At 46.8% G+C, this 17218-nt stretch overlaps 2 protein-coding genes across 2 annotated transcripts in view; one reads left to right on the top strand and one right to left on the bottom strand.

Moving 5' to 3' along the window:
* The first annotated feature begins 1536 nt into the window (after positions 1-1536).
* LOC128300161 (uncharacterized) lies at positions 1537-12400 on the top strand. Its single transcript, XM_053036131.1, has 16 exons — positions 1537-1594; positions 3398-3761; positions 3818-4152; positions 4227-4642; positions 4714-4924; positions 5830-6065; positions 6146-6276; positions 6339-6676; positions 6744-7168; positions 7235-7300; positions 7368-7404; positions 8734-8966; positions 9043-9514; positions 10907-11358; positions 12027-12092; positions 12173-12400. The coding sequence occupies exons 1-16, from the start codon at positions 1537-1539 to the stop codon at positions 12350-12352; spliced, it is 4020 nt and encodes a 1339-aa protein (XP_052892091.1). The 3' UTR covers positions 12353-12400.
* An 810-nt stretch (positions 12401-13210) lies between these two features.
* The window catches only part of LOC128302093 (protein pinocchio), a 29196-nt gene continuing 25188 nt past the window's right edge, over positions 13211-17218 (bottom strand). Inside the window, exons 3-5 of the mRNA XM_053038820.1 lie at positions 15996-16095; positions 14787-15054; positions 13211-14705 (exon numbers count right to left, since the gene is read on the bottom strand). Coding sequence (XP_052894780.1) covers positions 14469-14705; positions 14787-15054; positions 15996-16095 — 605 coding nt within the window. The 3' untranslated portion in view covers positions 13211-14468. The remainder of the gene's footprint in view (positions 14706-14786; positions 15055-15995; positions 16096-17218) is intronic.

Here is a 17218-nt window from a genome sequence, read left to right as displayed (position 1 = left end):
ACCAATAAACTAAATAGAACATTGGCGTTGTAAGACTTGCAGCTTGGTGTGTTTTATACGTGAAAGAAGAACTACTGATGGACGAGCACAAGTTGAACGTAAGTAGTGTGATGAGCTTTAGCTGAAATGGAACTACAGCAGAGGTCGATCAGGTGCCATGAATGATAAGATTGAACACTGGAACTACCGGTCCAGTCATTTGAACTGGTAAAAAAATTATGAAGGTATGAAGTAAAAAATATATTTAAACATTTTCCAGGTCTTCGATTTTTTTATAAAATGATCATCAAAAAGTAATTGTTAGTGAAGTTATATCACACGAAGCAGAGCGGATCTCTCATATGTTTTCCATCGTTGAAATATTCAAGAACAAAAACATGACGATCCTTCTGCATTCCGCTGTTCCAGCATTTAGTCTAGCAGTTTCCTTTGTTTGCGCACTAATATTGAGCATTAGCTGCTTGGCATCACAGAAGTAAGTATAGGAGGGTGAAATTTCCTTTCTCTCTTTCTGCTTCATCTCACTAGGCTAGCCTCCGGTGGGCTGATCATGTCATTAAAATGATACCGGACGAACCAGCCTTTTTAGATTGTCCACTTGACCAGCGAAGATGTGAAGGGACCAAATAGCGATGGAATGATAGCACTGCTTTTGTGGTAATGATCACCTCTCTTGACTTCGAAGTTGACGTTATGAAATTTTTGTTATTGCACTTGAAAAGTCGAAGATTTCAACGAGCGGAAAGCGAGTAATGATGATATGATGAAACATTTCTATAAAAACATATAACTTTTGACAAACTTTAAACGAAGTATTTTTTTTATGAAAATAATAATAGTAGTATGTTATTTGACATTTATGAGCTTGCTTACTAGAAGATCATTGAATGATAAAGATGAAGTTTTTAAGAAAAATCTCCAGAAGCTGAGAGGGAGTTCTAAGTCTGGACCTATATCGAACTTGGAGCTCATATAAATATTTTTTATCGGTAGAACAGCCGTGCCGTATATCTTGATCTCTAATATATCAACAACTAAATATACTGCTATGTGGTGGGCAGACGTTTGCTTCTTCCGCCATTAGGATGCAGCTTATCCCGGGATGCAATCATTGTCTTTATGACACTTGCAATGCTTTCAATGGAAATAAATACCCAAAACTGTAATCGAAAGTTGTGTAGAGCTTCCCGCTTCAGATATTTGGTTTCACTCGTCAAGCGGTGCACCTGAAGCTTTCCATTCCCCCGCCAAAACAAACTTTGGCCTCGCGCTCAAACATCTGCCCGCTTATCTGGGCCATCTAGTCGGTAAGAACAAATCTTCGCAAGATCGTAAATCACGGCCGGGTGTGCCGCCGGGTCGCCTCCGACGCAAGATGATACAATAAAGATAACCATCCATCCATCGTCCACCCCAGATGGTCACCCACACTGTCGGAAGCGTGCCGAAAGCCGGCACCAGGCTGCTGGTCAGTATCGCAACGGTGCGTGCCCCAAGCGCAAGTTCTCCGTGCATTCCAACCTGGTGGCGGGCAGCATGTTTTTGGAATTTCTATCACGCCGATACTGGAAACAGTTCGCTGCCATCGCGACCGGTAAGTAAGCGGATTGGGCGACGCGACAATATCGGCGAGTGGGTCGCCGTGTGGTAATGATGACGCACTACACCCACCCACAACGCGGGTGGTGGTGCGGGTAGGGTACTTGGGGAGTCCCAGTCGCATTCGGTTCATTGAACTGCCTTTCCCACCCCTGGGGTTGATGGTGAGTTAGTCGGTGACAGCTAATAATGGCTGGGCACCTGCGCGCGTGGATAGATGGTGAAGGTGGTGCGGAATCCAACGGGCAAGCATACAGCAATGGAAAGGGCAGGAAGAAAGAGGCAAAACGAAACGAACTCTAAGCCAATCGGCAAGGTGCGAACCTGTCTTTGGGGCTCCGGGACTCCCGGGACTCCAGATCAGCTAGACACGATCGTTCTGCTAGCCGAACCATTCTTGCGCGACAAAGAATGTGGGAGAAGGAGACAGTGCGACAGTGTGTGTGTGTGTGTTAAGCACAAGTACCAAGCCGAACGCGCTTTGGCAAACAGTTTATAATAAATGGACAAATAGAACCCCTTTCGCTAGAACACCCGACCGGGACCGGGACCTGGGACCGGCCGGGTGATAAGCTGCATGCGAATGACGTCGAAACGAGCCCGGCCCGGCCGTTCCAGTCCATCGCGGTGTCCAGTCTGCCGCACAAACAATCATTTGCATTAGAAAAAGCTCTTCTAACCCAACCGGAAGAGAACCCCCTCCCCGGGTGGGTTTTGAACTTTGCTTACGCTTTATCATTCAATTTGCTTCTCTTACCGACCGCCTCATGCCTGCACGTTCCGCCATTTAGAATCGATTCTGAGGTATGTGTGATCTGTTCATTAGACAGTCGCGCACCGGTGTCCGGCCGAGAGTTGTGCGTTATTTACCCAACACAAGAGCATCTTCTTTCCCGATTACTGCTCCAAGCATAAACCTCGGTAGATAATTTGCTGAACTTCGGTGTGACACAAGCAACAAAGTCGCCCGGGATGTGGATCTCCGTCGCAAAATTGTACTCTCAAATTCAAACCTTTACACACATTTGAGGACACGATTTACATCGCTCGTTGATGTCTTGTCTGACGGGCGACCCCAAGCGAGAGGACACGATGCATAAATGGATGAGTCGGGGTGCATTATTCATCCGGCGAGCAGTCATGGCATACTTGCAATGCAGATAGAAACGGTTCACTGCCCCTATAGGAAAGCTGCCCCTTTACAGCAGTATGTTAAGTTGTGATGTTTTTCTTTTTCGATCAAAGTTAGCCGCGATATTCATGATACTCGAACGCACAGGACATACCCACATCGTGGACGGTTCCGAAGACGTCAAAACATCCCGTTCCACCACAGCCTCCAGCAGTTCGTTAATTCAAACAAATGGAACTCTCCCTCGATTAAAAAAAACAGTCCGCCAATAAAGCCGTTTGACAGCGTGTCCGAGTTGGTGAATTGAACATGAGCGTGAGGCACGGGCGCATGCGCGAATTGGTTAGTTGGATGCAGCGCGTTTAATATTAGAATCGGTTAGATAATTGTCAAAGTGTCTATAGCTCGAGGCAGCCCCTCACGGTTGGGTTTGTTTTTATTGTTGAATTGCGAATCGTAAACAATGCCAATAGTTCCCACCCGACGATGGTGGACGTGCAACCAACTGTGCCACGTCGGATAAGTTTTTGGGCCCGTGAAAATGTCAACCAGCTGCTGGCAGTGCTTAGAAGTATGGTGAAACCATTGCAGGATGCTCAGTGTGACGTCCCAGCACGGTACGGGTTTGATTCGTTCTTCCACTCTCTCGCTCTCGATCGTTCACAGTTCACATCATTACGGCCAGCTATGGAGTGACGGTTGGATGGCCAGCACCGATCATACCGTTGTTGCGGTCTCCGGATACGCCGCTCCCCGGTGGACCAGTTACGGTGGAGGAAGCGTCCTGGATTGGGGCCACACTGTGCATCGGTGGTACGATCGGCACGATACTCTTCGCCCTCATCCATACGCATTTTGGCAAGAAGGTGGCGTTGCTGCTTATGTCAGTGCCACACCTTATCCTGTGGACTTTGATACTCGTCGGTGACAGTGTGTGGTACATCTACTGGGCTCGCTTCTGCAGCGGCCTTACCGGAGGTGGTGTTGTCAGCGTCGTGCCACTCTACATTGCTGATATTGCGGATAAAAGGTAATTCCGCTTAGACGTCTTCCACGCCGTGACTCATCGTTTCGCTTTTCTTCAAGGATTCGTGGAACGCTAGGATCGCTGACGATCATTTTCATCAACATTGGGCTAGTGTTTATCTACGCGGCAGGAAACTATCTACCGTACTATGTGATACCGAAGATTATGCTTGCTGCTCCGGTTGCGTACATTGTCCTGGTGAGCTTTCTACCGGAAACACCCTACTGTTTGCTGCGCAAGGGTCGTCTACTAGAGGCGGAACAGTCTCTCATGTTCTATCGTAATATACCGGACGAGCGACACCGTACGGTCGAGTTCACGACGGAGTTTGATGAAATGAGGAGTTTTATCCTCACGGAATGCTCGCAGTCCCGTATCTGTTGGGCTGACTTTAGTAAGAACTAACTCACCGCTCGTCCTTTGAGGGACATTCCACTCCATTCGCACTAACCTTAATGTTACTTGCAGCCACACCGGAAGCGAAACGAGGCCTCTTCATCGGTGTGTTCGTGATGGCACTGAATCAGTTCAGTGGCATCTTCGCCATCCTCACGTACGCTGGCACAATCTTCCAGATGTCCGGTACGGGGATTGACCCGAACTTGGCGCTGGTTCTCTTGGCTGTTCTGAACATCAGCGGTAATGTCACCTCGTTCACCATCATTGATCGTGTGGGGCGCAAGATATTGCTGCTCGTATCAGCAACTGGGGTCGGTTTGGCACTGGCCGTGCTTGGTGTTCACTCCTATCTGCTCACCAGCGGCTATAACCTGCAAGGTGTCGAATGGTTACCCGTGTTGGCACTGTCCTTAACACTCTTCCTAGCCGCCATCGGTATTACCAATATTCCATTCTTCATCGTACCGGAAGTGATGCCACCGAAAGTAAGATCCGACTGTACATCTCATCTACAAAACATCAATGTCATTCAAGTATATCTTTCATATCCTTCCAGTTGCGTAGTATCGGAAGCACTATTAGTGCCACACTGCTGTGCATGTTTGCGTTCGTCTGCGTAAAGCTCTACCCCATCCTGATGGAGACCATCCACATCCATGGTACGGTTTGGATATCGTCGGCTGTTTGCGGGGTCAGCGTGTTCATCATCATCTTCCTAGTACCGGAGACAAAGGGGAAAAACTTAAACATACAAAGCGAACCCAAAAGATGATCCACTCGAGCTACGACATTCGAGTACACAGTACAAATAATGCGTCCTGTATATTTTTTCTCCCGTCGAGATTGCAAATTATATCGTCAATAAACTTATTTTCTATTCGTATTAATTGTACCGGGAGACCAATCTGTTTATCTACCTTTGAAGGTATAGACAATCATTTCCAAAATCGAAAGAGAACTAAAATGAACCCACACGTGCATGAGTGAAACGTTTTGTCTAAACCCTCAACCAAGCCCCAGCACAGTTTCACAACATGCGCTAATCGCTTCCTGTCTTATCTCCGGTTGTGATTATAACATTATTTTCCACACGCTGAACAGATGATCAGCATGATAATGGCCGGAGCTAACTGAAACTCATCTCGGCTGCTCATGTCCGGCTACCGGTATTGTCCAGTTCTGGCCAACGTCACACTGCCAACGTCACGGAGTACAGCGGCTATAATAACGATTTCCATTCCAGGTGCTCAGCAACTGTCAAATCACCCGGTGGACATTCCCAGATCAACGCGCGTCTGTGGTGTGACACTGTTTACTATTCAGCCGGGTGCATGGCCAGATGCCTCTTCCAGCTTAATGTGGATTGATTTACGCTTATCAAACAACGCCCTCTCGCACCCGGAAAGGAACATGGCGCATGGCCGTGTGTGCTAATGGCGAATAAGTTTGAGGCAACGCGAGCACGACCACACAAGTCGCAGTCAGATTTGCAAGCTGGACATCGTTCGTTGTAGGGCTCTCTTCAGGGTTACTAGTGCGCGTAACTCGATCAGATCACGATGACTGCTAGCAAGGGTGTTCGAAACCAAATCTTTGCCACCGGTGTTAGTGAGTACTGTGGGGGAAAGCTCTTTCGAAGGTGTACCGCATGACGATATATTACGATTTCCAGTGAACCTGATCAACCTGTCGCATGGAGCTGCATTAGGATGGGTTTCGCCATATCTGCCGGTGCTGATGTCTCCGGACCAAACACTGCTCGACAATGGACCCGTCACGGTAGAACAGGGATCATGGATAGGATCGATTCTTTGTCTCGGAGCGCTCTTCGGTGCGTTCCTGTATGGATATTTGGTGGAAAAGATTGGCATCAAACGCACTCTGCAGGCACTTGTCATACCTCATTCCGTAAGTATCCGGTTCGCCTCGTTCTCCCTAGACACTCCCCACCAACACCATCTTTCCGTTTGCTTTTTGTTATCCAACAGGCATTTTGGGTTATTACCTACGTGGCTACCTCCGTTCATCAGCTGTATCTGGCCCGATTTCTCGCGGGTCTGTCTGGCGGTGGAATCATCGTCGTTTTCCCGCTGTTCATTGCGGACATATCCGATAAGAAGTGAGTGATTGTGAGCCTCCAGCAACACGCCTTTTTTAATGAGATGTCTGTCCCTCGTCTAGAATTCGGGGTATTCTCGGTTCCTTCTTGGCGCTGACGAGCAACGCTGGGATCTTGCTTATGTACGTCATCGGTGATGTGTTGTCGTACCATACAGTGTCCCTTACAATGCTGGTTCTGCCCCTGCTCTTCACCGTGCTGATGTGCTTCGTTCCAGACACGCCGCAAACGTGTCTCAAGATGGGAAAAGCCTCAGAAGCGGAACGGTGTTTCATGTTCTATCAGGGTATTAAAACACCGGCAGAAAAGACCAGTGCCTTCCGCCAGGATTTTGACAATATGGAGAAGTTCATCGAACACAACGCCGGACAGAGCTCGGGCATCACTTTGGCTGACTTTAGTAAGCTGCTGTAACTGTTTTGTTTCCCAACCGATCATGCTGATGACCATGCGCGCTATATTTGCAGAATCACACGAAGCCAAGCTGGGCATCTTCATCGGTGTGTTTCTAATGTTCATCAACCAGTTCTGTGGCATCTTTGCGATCCTCACGTATGCGGCCTCTATCTTCGCTGGTGTTGGTTCCACGTTAAGCCCAAACACGTCCGCCATCATTATGGGAACGATCCAGATCGTTGGTACGCTATCGTCGTTCGTGTTTGTTGATCTAGCTGGCCGGAAAGTTCTGCTCATCATTTCCACCTTCGGTACCGGGCTGGGGCTTTTCTTGCTGGCTGTGTTTAACTGGTTTACGGTTAATGGTTCAGCTGGAAGTTGGCTGCAGGATTACAGCTGGTTCCCCATCGTAAGCCTTTCGGCAACGGTGTACCTCTTCTCGATAGGGCTGTGCAGTATTCCATTCTTCGTACTGCCGGAATTGCTACCACCAAAGGTAGGTAGAATGGTATGAACAGTGACATGAAACTACTGCTTCATTTCTGACTCCAATTGCCCACAGATATGCAATGCTGGCAACACCCTAAGCATGGTTTCTATTACGATATTTTCGTTCATCAGCCTAAAGGTAACACGAAACTTCTGTCCTCCTATGCTCTGTCAACCAGTTGGCTATTAAAACTTATCTTCTTCAGATATTCCCCGTAATGGTTGAGCTAATCAATCTGTACGGTATGCTGGGAGTGTATGCAGGAATATCATTCGCTGGCGTTGCAGTTATCGCACTGATCGTACCAGAGACCAAAGGAAAAAATCTTATTTCCGCACAAAATGTGTAATGATGACTAACCGTCGACTAAATCAATTACCTTTGTGATTACTTACATCTAATATCTGATGGAAATATTTTAGTATAGTTGAATGGATCTCATGAAACAAGGAGAAAATAAATTGTATACTATAAAAAAGTTTTTGTGGTTGGTCATATAGCTGTAAGTTAAACTATTGTTAGAAATGCACGTTTAGGAAATGGAGAGATCTTTCATCTGCCACGAAGTAAGATAGTTACGATTCGAACAGCTTGTCGAAGCCCGAATATCACTAAATATATCACACTCACACTATCAAATCACACTAAGAACTTCCGTTTATGTTCAATAGGTTGCCTCAAATTTGGCATTTGTATTACTCCTCTTCGAATCAGAACAGAAATCTTGGCAGCAGCAGCGCCCTCTCTGAGCAAGCACTCGAAGCTAGTTTCAACAATGTCGAGACACTCACCTTGCACTGCTGTTCTGCAATTTTCAACAAGTTTCTGCGGAATACCTACTATCTTGGTACATTAAAGTTCCTTAAGAGACATAGACGAAGACTCTTATCCGTCCTCTGAATGAGCTCATTACACCCAACCTCCCAGAAGATAAGATTTTTTCGTATATCCAGACGAAGCTATTTAGATAAATTCGGTTGATGTACGATAAAAATAGCCAGTTATCTTTCGAGAACAGGCCCTCCACCATCAGCCATCGTTTCCGCGTGAGAGTGACATTTGGACGACTTATTTTGTGTTCGCCACACTTTGCTGCTAAACGACAGATCTACAGATCAGAGAGGCTGTGTATAATTTCACGGTTCTATTTACCCTACGAATCCTTCCTCTACTTAGCCACTGACACGTGCCGTTGTTTGAGAGAATGGCTTGCAATAGTAGATAAGCATCAAACTTAATCCATCCGTACTATGGCACTGACATACGGGATGCATTTGTTTGGGTTTCGTTACAAACGGCATCATGATAGGATGCGCAGTTTATAGCAGTTTCATCTAGTGAACGTTGCCACCCTCACATCATAGTAGGTGCGATAGTACCGAACCCCATTGCCTACTGTGGTCTAAGTCGGTGCAGAGGTGTTTAGCAGCGGAATGCAGTCTCAGCTTTCCTTGCTGTCGATAGGAAATCAGTTCCTGGGAACGTTCGTCGGTAGGTTGTTAATGAGCTCTTTCCACACGGAACAACAACCGCGAGTTTCAAAGCGTGACGTTTTTTCATGTCCACCGCAGCTAATCTCATCGCACTTGCTCATGGCTTCACACTCGGCTGGGTGTCACCTTCGCTGGAATATTTGCGATCAAACGATACGCATCTCGCTGGAGGACCGATGACGGTCGAAGAGATCTCCTGGTTGGGCTCATCGCTCTGCATCGGCGGAATGATTGGGGTGCCGATTTACGGATCACTCGCCGACCGGATAGGCAAACGCAAGGCTTTGCAGTGTATCGCGGTTCCGCATGTGGTATGTCCGCATAGACTCAAATGTAATTCTGCATCTTCCAGCAGTAGCAAACAGTTTATATCCCGCTTCTTTGTAGGCTTTCTGGATGTTTGTCATCTTCGGAACGGACGTCGTACAGCTATGCGTTGGCCGTGTGTTGGCCGGTGTTGCCGGTGGTGGCATCATACGCATCGTGCCGCTCTTTGTGGCCGACATTGCGGATCCTCGGATTCGTGGCATGCTTGGATCGCTACTACCCGTCTGCTTTAATCTTGGCACCGTACTAGCGTTCATACTCGGAACGCTCGTGCCGTTTGGAACGTTTCCTCTAGTAGTGCTTGCGCTGCCAGCAGTCTTCATGATTGCCATCATATTTCTCCCAGAAACACCGGCCTGTTTGCTGCGTATCTACCGGAACGAGCAGGCGGAACGATCGCTCATGTTTTACCGAGGCGTACGAGGACACTTTGGAAAATCCGACTCATTCCGGCAAGAGCTCCAGCAGCTAAAGGATGTGATAGAGCGCGAAAGGACGGCTCCGGATGCTGCCCTGTCGTGGAAAGACTTCGGTGAGTGTGAAACGATACTCGAACTTCGTGCTAATACGCATAAGTTTATAGAGCAAATATTTGCGCACATTAATGGCTACAGATAAGATAGGTTCTATTTCTCGGATAGCCACACCAAATGACAAGCCAACATTTCTAAAGGTAGATTCATAATAACTCCTCTTTAAGTACGAGAAAGCAAGATAAATTCCAATTCTATTGGAACATTGTCGAAAGCTGCCAAACAAATGTCTTTTCAAGCAAGAACCAATTAAATCACTGAACCGATTACATCGTGCAAGCCTCTCCCACATACGCACTCTGCTGCATGTTATCGGGATCCCCGTACTCCGCCCCCCACACACACGGTCGTGCTGATAGGTACACCTACTCAGGAATACAACAAACCTGACCTTGAGAGATAACAAACACCTTGTCGGGAACACAAACAAATCACTCGCTCATGCTGATGATTTGTTATTTCTATGCTTTGCCTCCAAATGCCGGCAAAGAGTTCCCGTGATCCATGGCTGGCCGTACCGTACGATGTGTAGGGGATGTGCAGGTGTTGCAGTGTTAACGCACTTCACCCGCGTAGTTACTGTATCGTGAAAGGAATGCAACACCGGCCCAACGCATTTCTAGTGCTAGTGCGTCGCAGTCCGCATCCAATCTCGCCGATTACCGGTGTGATTAGCGAGTGCCAAATTGCATCATCACCGCAGCACACCCCGGCCGCGGTGCTAACCCGGCCGGTACCATGCACCACACATAATGCACATCCAGTGCGGTTCCAAAACCAGTGTGATGCGATAGGATGCGTTTGGAAGTGTCGCCGTTATCGGGTGCGGCATAAAAATAAAAGGGGAATGTAGCTTGATTACTTATCGGCGGGTGCGAAGTTTGGGTTGTTGCAGCGTGTAACGAATCGGAACGTGGCATCTCCATTCGTCATATCGAACCATTGCTTCTTTCCTGAGGTTTGCGTTCTTACTTCGCTTTTCGGCCGATTTTACGTCTTGAGTTCCTTGCGTTACATAACGGTAGGGACGCAGTTCAATTGACCACAACGAAGGTTATTATTAATGGAGGCAAAAGATTTGGATGGTTCTCGATTCCAATAGCTCCATGCTTTATGATTTGTGGAACTCTTCAGTCAACAGATTATTATTTGATCTATATTATATCCTATCTCTTTTATGTAGGAGATACTGCAAATTGTTCTTTAAAAGACAAGAAAAATAATTACTTACCTCCCATACTGGACATCTTCAATATCCATCCTTCGGCGACTTCCTTCTCTGGGTTGTACGGTGGCACTTTCCTGATATGTCCCCTCACTAACACCATTTGTTCACTAATAGAAGTAATCTGGAAGTTTCTGATGCCTCTCATATCCTTCTCCTTGTACAGCCACGAAACCAGCCCGCCGGGGTCTTGCGATGGGTATGCTTCTGATGCTACTTACCCAAACCAGTGGCACACTAGCCCTTATCACCTACGCCAGCAGTATCTTCGAGCTGGCTGGGCCTCCGTCAGCCACCGGACAATACGCCATCCTTCCTGCTTCACTATCCTCCATCGTACTGGCCACGGTACAGCTGCTCGGAACGATTCTCTCACTGGCGCTGGTCGATCGGATAGGGCGCAAGATCCTGCTGATCGTGTCATGCCTTGGTGTGGCCATCGGATATCTCACCCTGGCCGGTTATGTGCAATTTTACCTATCATCAGCTCCGGACGATATACCAGCAGGTGTCGGCCAGTTCCTGCCCATCTGCAGCCTGTCCGTTAGCATCCTGCTAGCCTCGATCGGGTTGCTTACCGTGCCGTTCGTCGTCATGGCCGAGGTGTTGCCGTCGAAGGTCGGATCAATTTTTCCCTCAAACGAAACGAACGCCATAAACGCCATCCTCCTTGTTCCATATGATCGACGATCGCCCGCACAGTGACTTGGCGGATTCTTCGCGGTGGACGTACATCTGGCCGGTGTTTGCTTGTGTCTGTCTCTGTTCGTTTTCTCGTACGCGTGTTGGTTTATCTAAATAGCCTTAACCTTGACATTGGCATTCGGCTATCGCGCATCGTTCATCGACATTCTCCGGTTCCGGCGTCGCCCGCGTCCGTTAGAAAAATGCGCTGCTCGGTGAGAATGGGGATGCACGATCGGGATGTGGTAGCCGCTGCGGTTAGGGTTATGTCGCAGTTTGTCGTATCCCTGGTGCATGTTTATTATTTCTGCCTCTTGTGTGTGTGTTTGTTTGTTTGTTGGCAGCGTTTTTTTTCTCTCTGCCCCTGCCATTTGTATGGCAGTCGTCTGGATGTCATTTCGCTTGGGCTTTCAATGTCTTCGCTGCGCTTTCATTCTCACGACGATTTATTCGACACGGGTGCAACCGCTTGCATGCGACACAGCATGCACAGCATCCCCTCGCTTCCATTTCATACCATCATCGGACACGCTTGTTTATGCACTCTCATTTGTTTAATTTTTATTTTGACTCTCCATTTCATGCCTGAATGCGGTCTGCAGATAAGAAACATTGGCAGCACAATCTGCATGACGATCGTCGCTTTGTCCGCGTTCTTCGTGCTGAAGGTACGTTAGAAAACTCGCTCAACTTAATATCATCGCACCATTCTACTGTTGTACCATTGTTCCATTTCGCTGCATTTAAGCTGTTCCCGGTTTTGCTTGATACGGTCGGACTGGCGGGAACTATGGGAGGACTCGCGTTGGTTTGCGTCGTTGGAGCTATATTAATCATACTGTTTCTACCAGAAACGCGTGGCAAGTCACTGTTGTCTACCACAGAAAGTGAAGAACCACCAGGTAATGGGAGAGTTGACGGTGTTTAAACGAACTTAAAGAAATGTGATAAATGACAAAATCGAACTTAAATAAAATCGAACTTAAATAAAATCGAACTTCATGGAATAAACGAAACCTTTCAGAGTAACTTTACATAAAAGGACTTATTGCTTTCTCTAGATGCCCGAAGATCTACATCTCCTTATTGCAGAAGGAATCATTATTTCTTAGTGATCTACAATAAAATTAAACGAAAATAATGTCATGCTAATAAATTCAAGTCTACAAACCAGGTGGTTAATTTCTATGTCTGATAACTGCCTATTCAAAGCCCACACTTCTTGACGATTGTACTGTCAAAAGTGCTGGGTGCCCATGCAGCATAAATTCCCTTCAATGTGCGATGAGAGCGCCATCTAGCTCTCAAACTTCTCCCTACAAAACATTCCCAAAGGGTCGCGCGACCCAAAACTTGGAACTAATTAGTACTTCGAAGTACAATTTTTCTTTACTAACAATTTTATCAATTTGAGCTTCAATATATTGCAGCGTGTTAAATGTTTTTTTAGGCTTGATAGCCGACCTTATTATAATATTTTAAAAAAATAAAATTGAATCAAATTGGTGGTGTTATATTTGTTGGCGGATCCGGTCGTCACACGGCAGGACCGGTCCAAAATCACATCCGAACCAATCACTAGCACAAATAAATGCACTATCTAGCTACTGATAAAATAATTCAAAGGTAGCCAGAATTGGCAGGCCTCTTGAGGTAGTTGTGCCTGCTACAGAGGAATCGCAACACACCGCAAATCGGATTGTATTCATCACAAGTTTGTAAATGGAGGTAATATAATCATACAACCACAAACTTTCTTCTCATTTCGACAGAGCACAATGCATACTTTAGTATAGTTTGTTTTATTGTTTGCGATTTTCGATTCCGCCACATTTCCATTCATCATCAAAACCACAAAGCAACACAAAACCATTATAACATTCGACCGAATATGGTTCCTCTTAATAAGAACACCTTAAGCCTAATTAAGCTGCAAGGTTTGTGTTGCATATGCTAGCGCAACCACTGATGTAAATATACGTTGAACTACCAAAATAAAACACCGCGCCTTGTGCGCTGTTGTGTGCAATTGGTGGTGACCGTACCAAACATGCTGGATAACTCGTTTAATATCAAACTTTACGCGCTCTCTCACGTTTCACTACGTTTCCGAGATATCCGAGATGTTCAGTTTGGTAGTGTCGTGCAATGCCAAAGAGAATCATTGCAGCTGCCACGGATAACGTCTATTCCTATAATGTTTACCATCATTTAGTGCCTCTGTATCTGAGGCGTTGCTACACGCCATATATTCTGTCTAGCACATCTTTTTTTACCATTACTCTATGGTGATTTTCCCTTACTCCTAGCGATATAATATATTTAATGTTTTTCACAGAAAAACATTCCGCTCATAATTAAGCTAATAACGTACGGTACACATTCTGGTATTGATAGAAGTTTCCTCTCGTTTTCGTCGTATTTTTTTGTTTTCATTTTTGTTCACCACTGATTTTAATCATTGATTGAGCGAATTCTATCACATGATTTAGAAAGGGGGTCATCATTACGATGATTTGGACTAATAATTTTGGGATGAAGCTATATCTGATATTTGCTGCACGTATAAAAAAAACGTGGGAAAGAAAGCTAATCACTAGTGATGAAATCTTACTACGATCGCCGAAAGGCCTGAGGAAATCAATCAAAAGCAGGATACAGTATTATACATCAAATGCGATCCTGATCCTAACCATATTCCAGGACTATTGAAGCATGCCTTTCCTTAGTTTTCTCTGTCTCTCATTCACGCTCCCTTGCACCGCCTCGCACTCTGTGTTACAGTGCCGGTTTGATAATCAATATCAGTAGGAACTCATATGCACGTTCGCATATCTCTCCTCGCTATGGAAGGCGGAAACATTCCACCACTCTTCGAGGAAAACAATGCCACGCTTAACTGGAGAGGCTTCTACCATCTAACACGGATATGCCTCCGTCAGGGGGGTGGGGGGGGGGTTTCTTCTTCCTGCATTAACACCTAAACAAAACCGGTAACGCGGTGCACGCGGGACCAACCGAGCCCGGGAAAGGATGCCCGCGCCTTACGAGTGCGCATTCGCGGAAAGCTTCTCCAGCCGGGCGCACAGTTCCTGCTGCAGGAAATGTTGCTGGCTGGCAGTGCTGGCACCATTGTTGGCGGCCGCGGCACAACCCGTCAGCTGGTGATGGCTACCGAAACTGGCACAACTGCTGAGCGGTGCGGATGACTGCAGCTGAATCATCTGCGCCGGGAATTTGGTGCACACACCCTGCCAGCGTGATTTACCGCAGGCGTGGCTCTGTAGATAGAGAGTGAAAATGCACGCGTTAGTACAACTAGGCTGATGATGACGAGGGTGGGGCAAAATAGTAACACCTACCATGGTGAAATCACGCTTCCACAGCTGACCGCAGATGCCTTCGCAGATAAGGCACGGTCGCTCTAGGCTGTAACCGCCGCATTCACTGCAATCGAGCGATACCTGATCCTCGGTCCAGGACACGCCGCATGTGTAGCATGAGCCAAGCTGCTCGCGCAGTTCCTCGATCGTAAGCACCGCATCCGACGAGTGGAAGTCGAACACGGCACCGAGCGATGGGCTGCCGACCAGATCCGACAGCGACGACGACATGCTCAAACTGGTACCGCTGTAAATAAGAAGATTGGAGGGAGAGAAAAATAAAGAAACGTTCATTCAATGGCAACTCGGAAACTTGCGTAAACGCCACATCACATGACGTCGGAAGAAATGATTTGACGATTCATTCTTACTACGCCGACTGAAATTCTCATACGACGCATCGCAAATACAGGCAAGAGAGACCTACAAACAAACAAACCTTCTTCCTGCACTGAATGAACACGGCAAGACAAACACAATCGGCTCAGACAACTACGTCATATGTAGGAGGGGTAGATTGAGGACAAGTCGTTCTTAGGCTTGTGACAAGGAGCCAAGGCATTGTAAAGATACGTCTAACTGACAATCATACGATTTGTCGATGTGGGGTTCTATTTCTGCGTGTGATAAAAATGTTTGTTTGTGTTCCAGGTGCGCGTGTTTGAGGAATACGATTTATGAATGAAGAAACCTCCATGATAAAGCGGTTCGCCACAATCTTGTGGCATTACCCGCTAAAATTAAACTCTAACTCCGTTCAAACACATTCCATCCTACAGCCTTAAACTGCCACTTGTTGCCACCAGCTGGTGTTAACGGAGATTAACAGCACGGTGTGTTTAAGAGATGAGCACTTTGCTAAAAATAAACCCTCGATTGACGGTAATATCCTCGAACACCCTACACTGCCTCCTTTCCAGTACCGCCGTCCCGCAACGGGAGACGCATGGAACGTGATGGAATGTAAATAATCTAAAGCATTCGACCGTTTAGTACCAGGTCGTAATAAAAAAAGTGCTCCACCATTAAACGTGTAATGTGGGTAAACGCGGTAAAGTAAATGAACCTTTATTTATTTTTTTTGGTGAGGCATAAAATATTTGCGGGAAAACCCAGCCTCCTCCGATCTCTTTGTTCGAATTCCACACAAGATTTGTGTGCGGTTTTTTTTTTTGTTGCGGAACTTACCTCAGAGAGCTGCACAAATCCGCTAGATGGGGTGCTTGTACGCTGGCCACCGACATACTGGCGCTGTTACTGATTGCTGATAGCTTCGCACTCGAAGATACTGTACATCGGGTGGAAAGGAAACGAGAAGGAAAAACAAAAACAACAACAAACTGTTAGTAATGGATTACATCCGATCAACCGGTGTTCATCGTACAAGGGGTTCCCGGGTTTCTCACTCCAGGAGGTATTTGTAATATCCAACTCCAACTCTGTAAATCTTCCTCCACCACCCTCCACACATAGCTGTGGGACACACGCGCAAGGGACAGATAACCATATTCGTAGAATCGTGTCGTCTAGACGTACGCTGATGTCATTGGGATTAGTCACGCTGAATTGTATCATCAAACTGCAGCGTGACATTCCTGCTGTCGGCTCTCCTTCCCATCTGCATCCGGTCAGTCACTGTGTGGACTCTATGACGCCTCCATACCTTCAAAGGCTTCCCCCAGAAGTATATCCCGGGTAAGATTGGTGGGGATACCATCGGGATGGTATCTTATTGACAGACTTATTCGCACGAATTGTTTTCTCTTGCCGTGCTTGCCCTTCTTCGTGGAGACATTATCGTGTATTGGATTGTCTCAAGTTTACACGACTAACAACACTGCGCCCACTCCATAACGCCATGTTAAGAGGGAGTCGATGTATTATCTCTCGAAAGCTCTACTTAGCTTCGCAGGTTCTTATAATCATTTGACCCTGCAATCCCGAATGCCGGGAATCACCACCATTCCTATCGAGAGAGATCGTCTTCCGGCGAACTCTAGGCCACTAGGGTAAAGCGGATCCATCAGCTGATGCGTGATTTTGTTCCGTGCCAAACTTCAAGGATTTCTGCTCCATTACATCATCCATTTTCGGACGCATCCTTATCAACCGCCACTTGATAGATCTGCCCAGACCGTACCACCGCCCAATCTCAGCGGGCTTCGCAATCGAGATCACCACCCAAGCACGTGAAGCTTCCATGCGGACAGCAGGCGGCGGAATGTATTCTCGTGATGTGGAGGAAACCGGAGAATGGTCGTGATTGAACTCGATTAAGGTACACACGGTAGTTCCGCGTTAAATATTTGTCATCGTCACTTATCTGGAGTTGGGGCATGATGCAGAGCAGTGCTGCTTCGTATTCCACAACTGACACACAACACATACACCCAGAGGCCAGCGAGTGCTGC

This window comes from Anopheles moucheti, chromosome 3, assembly GCF_943734755.1.
Source record: "Anopheles moucheti chromosome 3, idAnoMoucSN_F20_07, whole genome shotgun sequence".
Taxonomy (NCBI): Eukaryota; Metazoa; Arthropoda; class Insecta; order Diptera; family Culicidae; genus Anopheles; species Anopheles moucheti.
The sequence above is the reverse complement of the archived record's forward strand: the minus strand, read 5'-3'. Positions and strand labels throughout refer to the sequence as shown.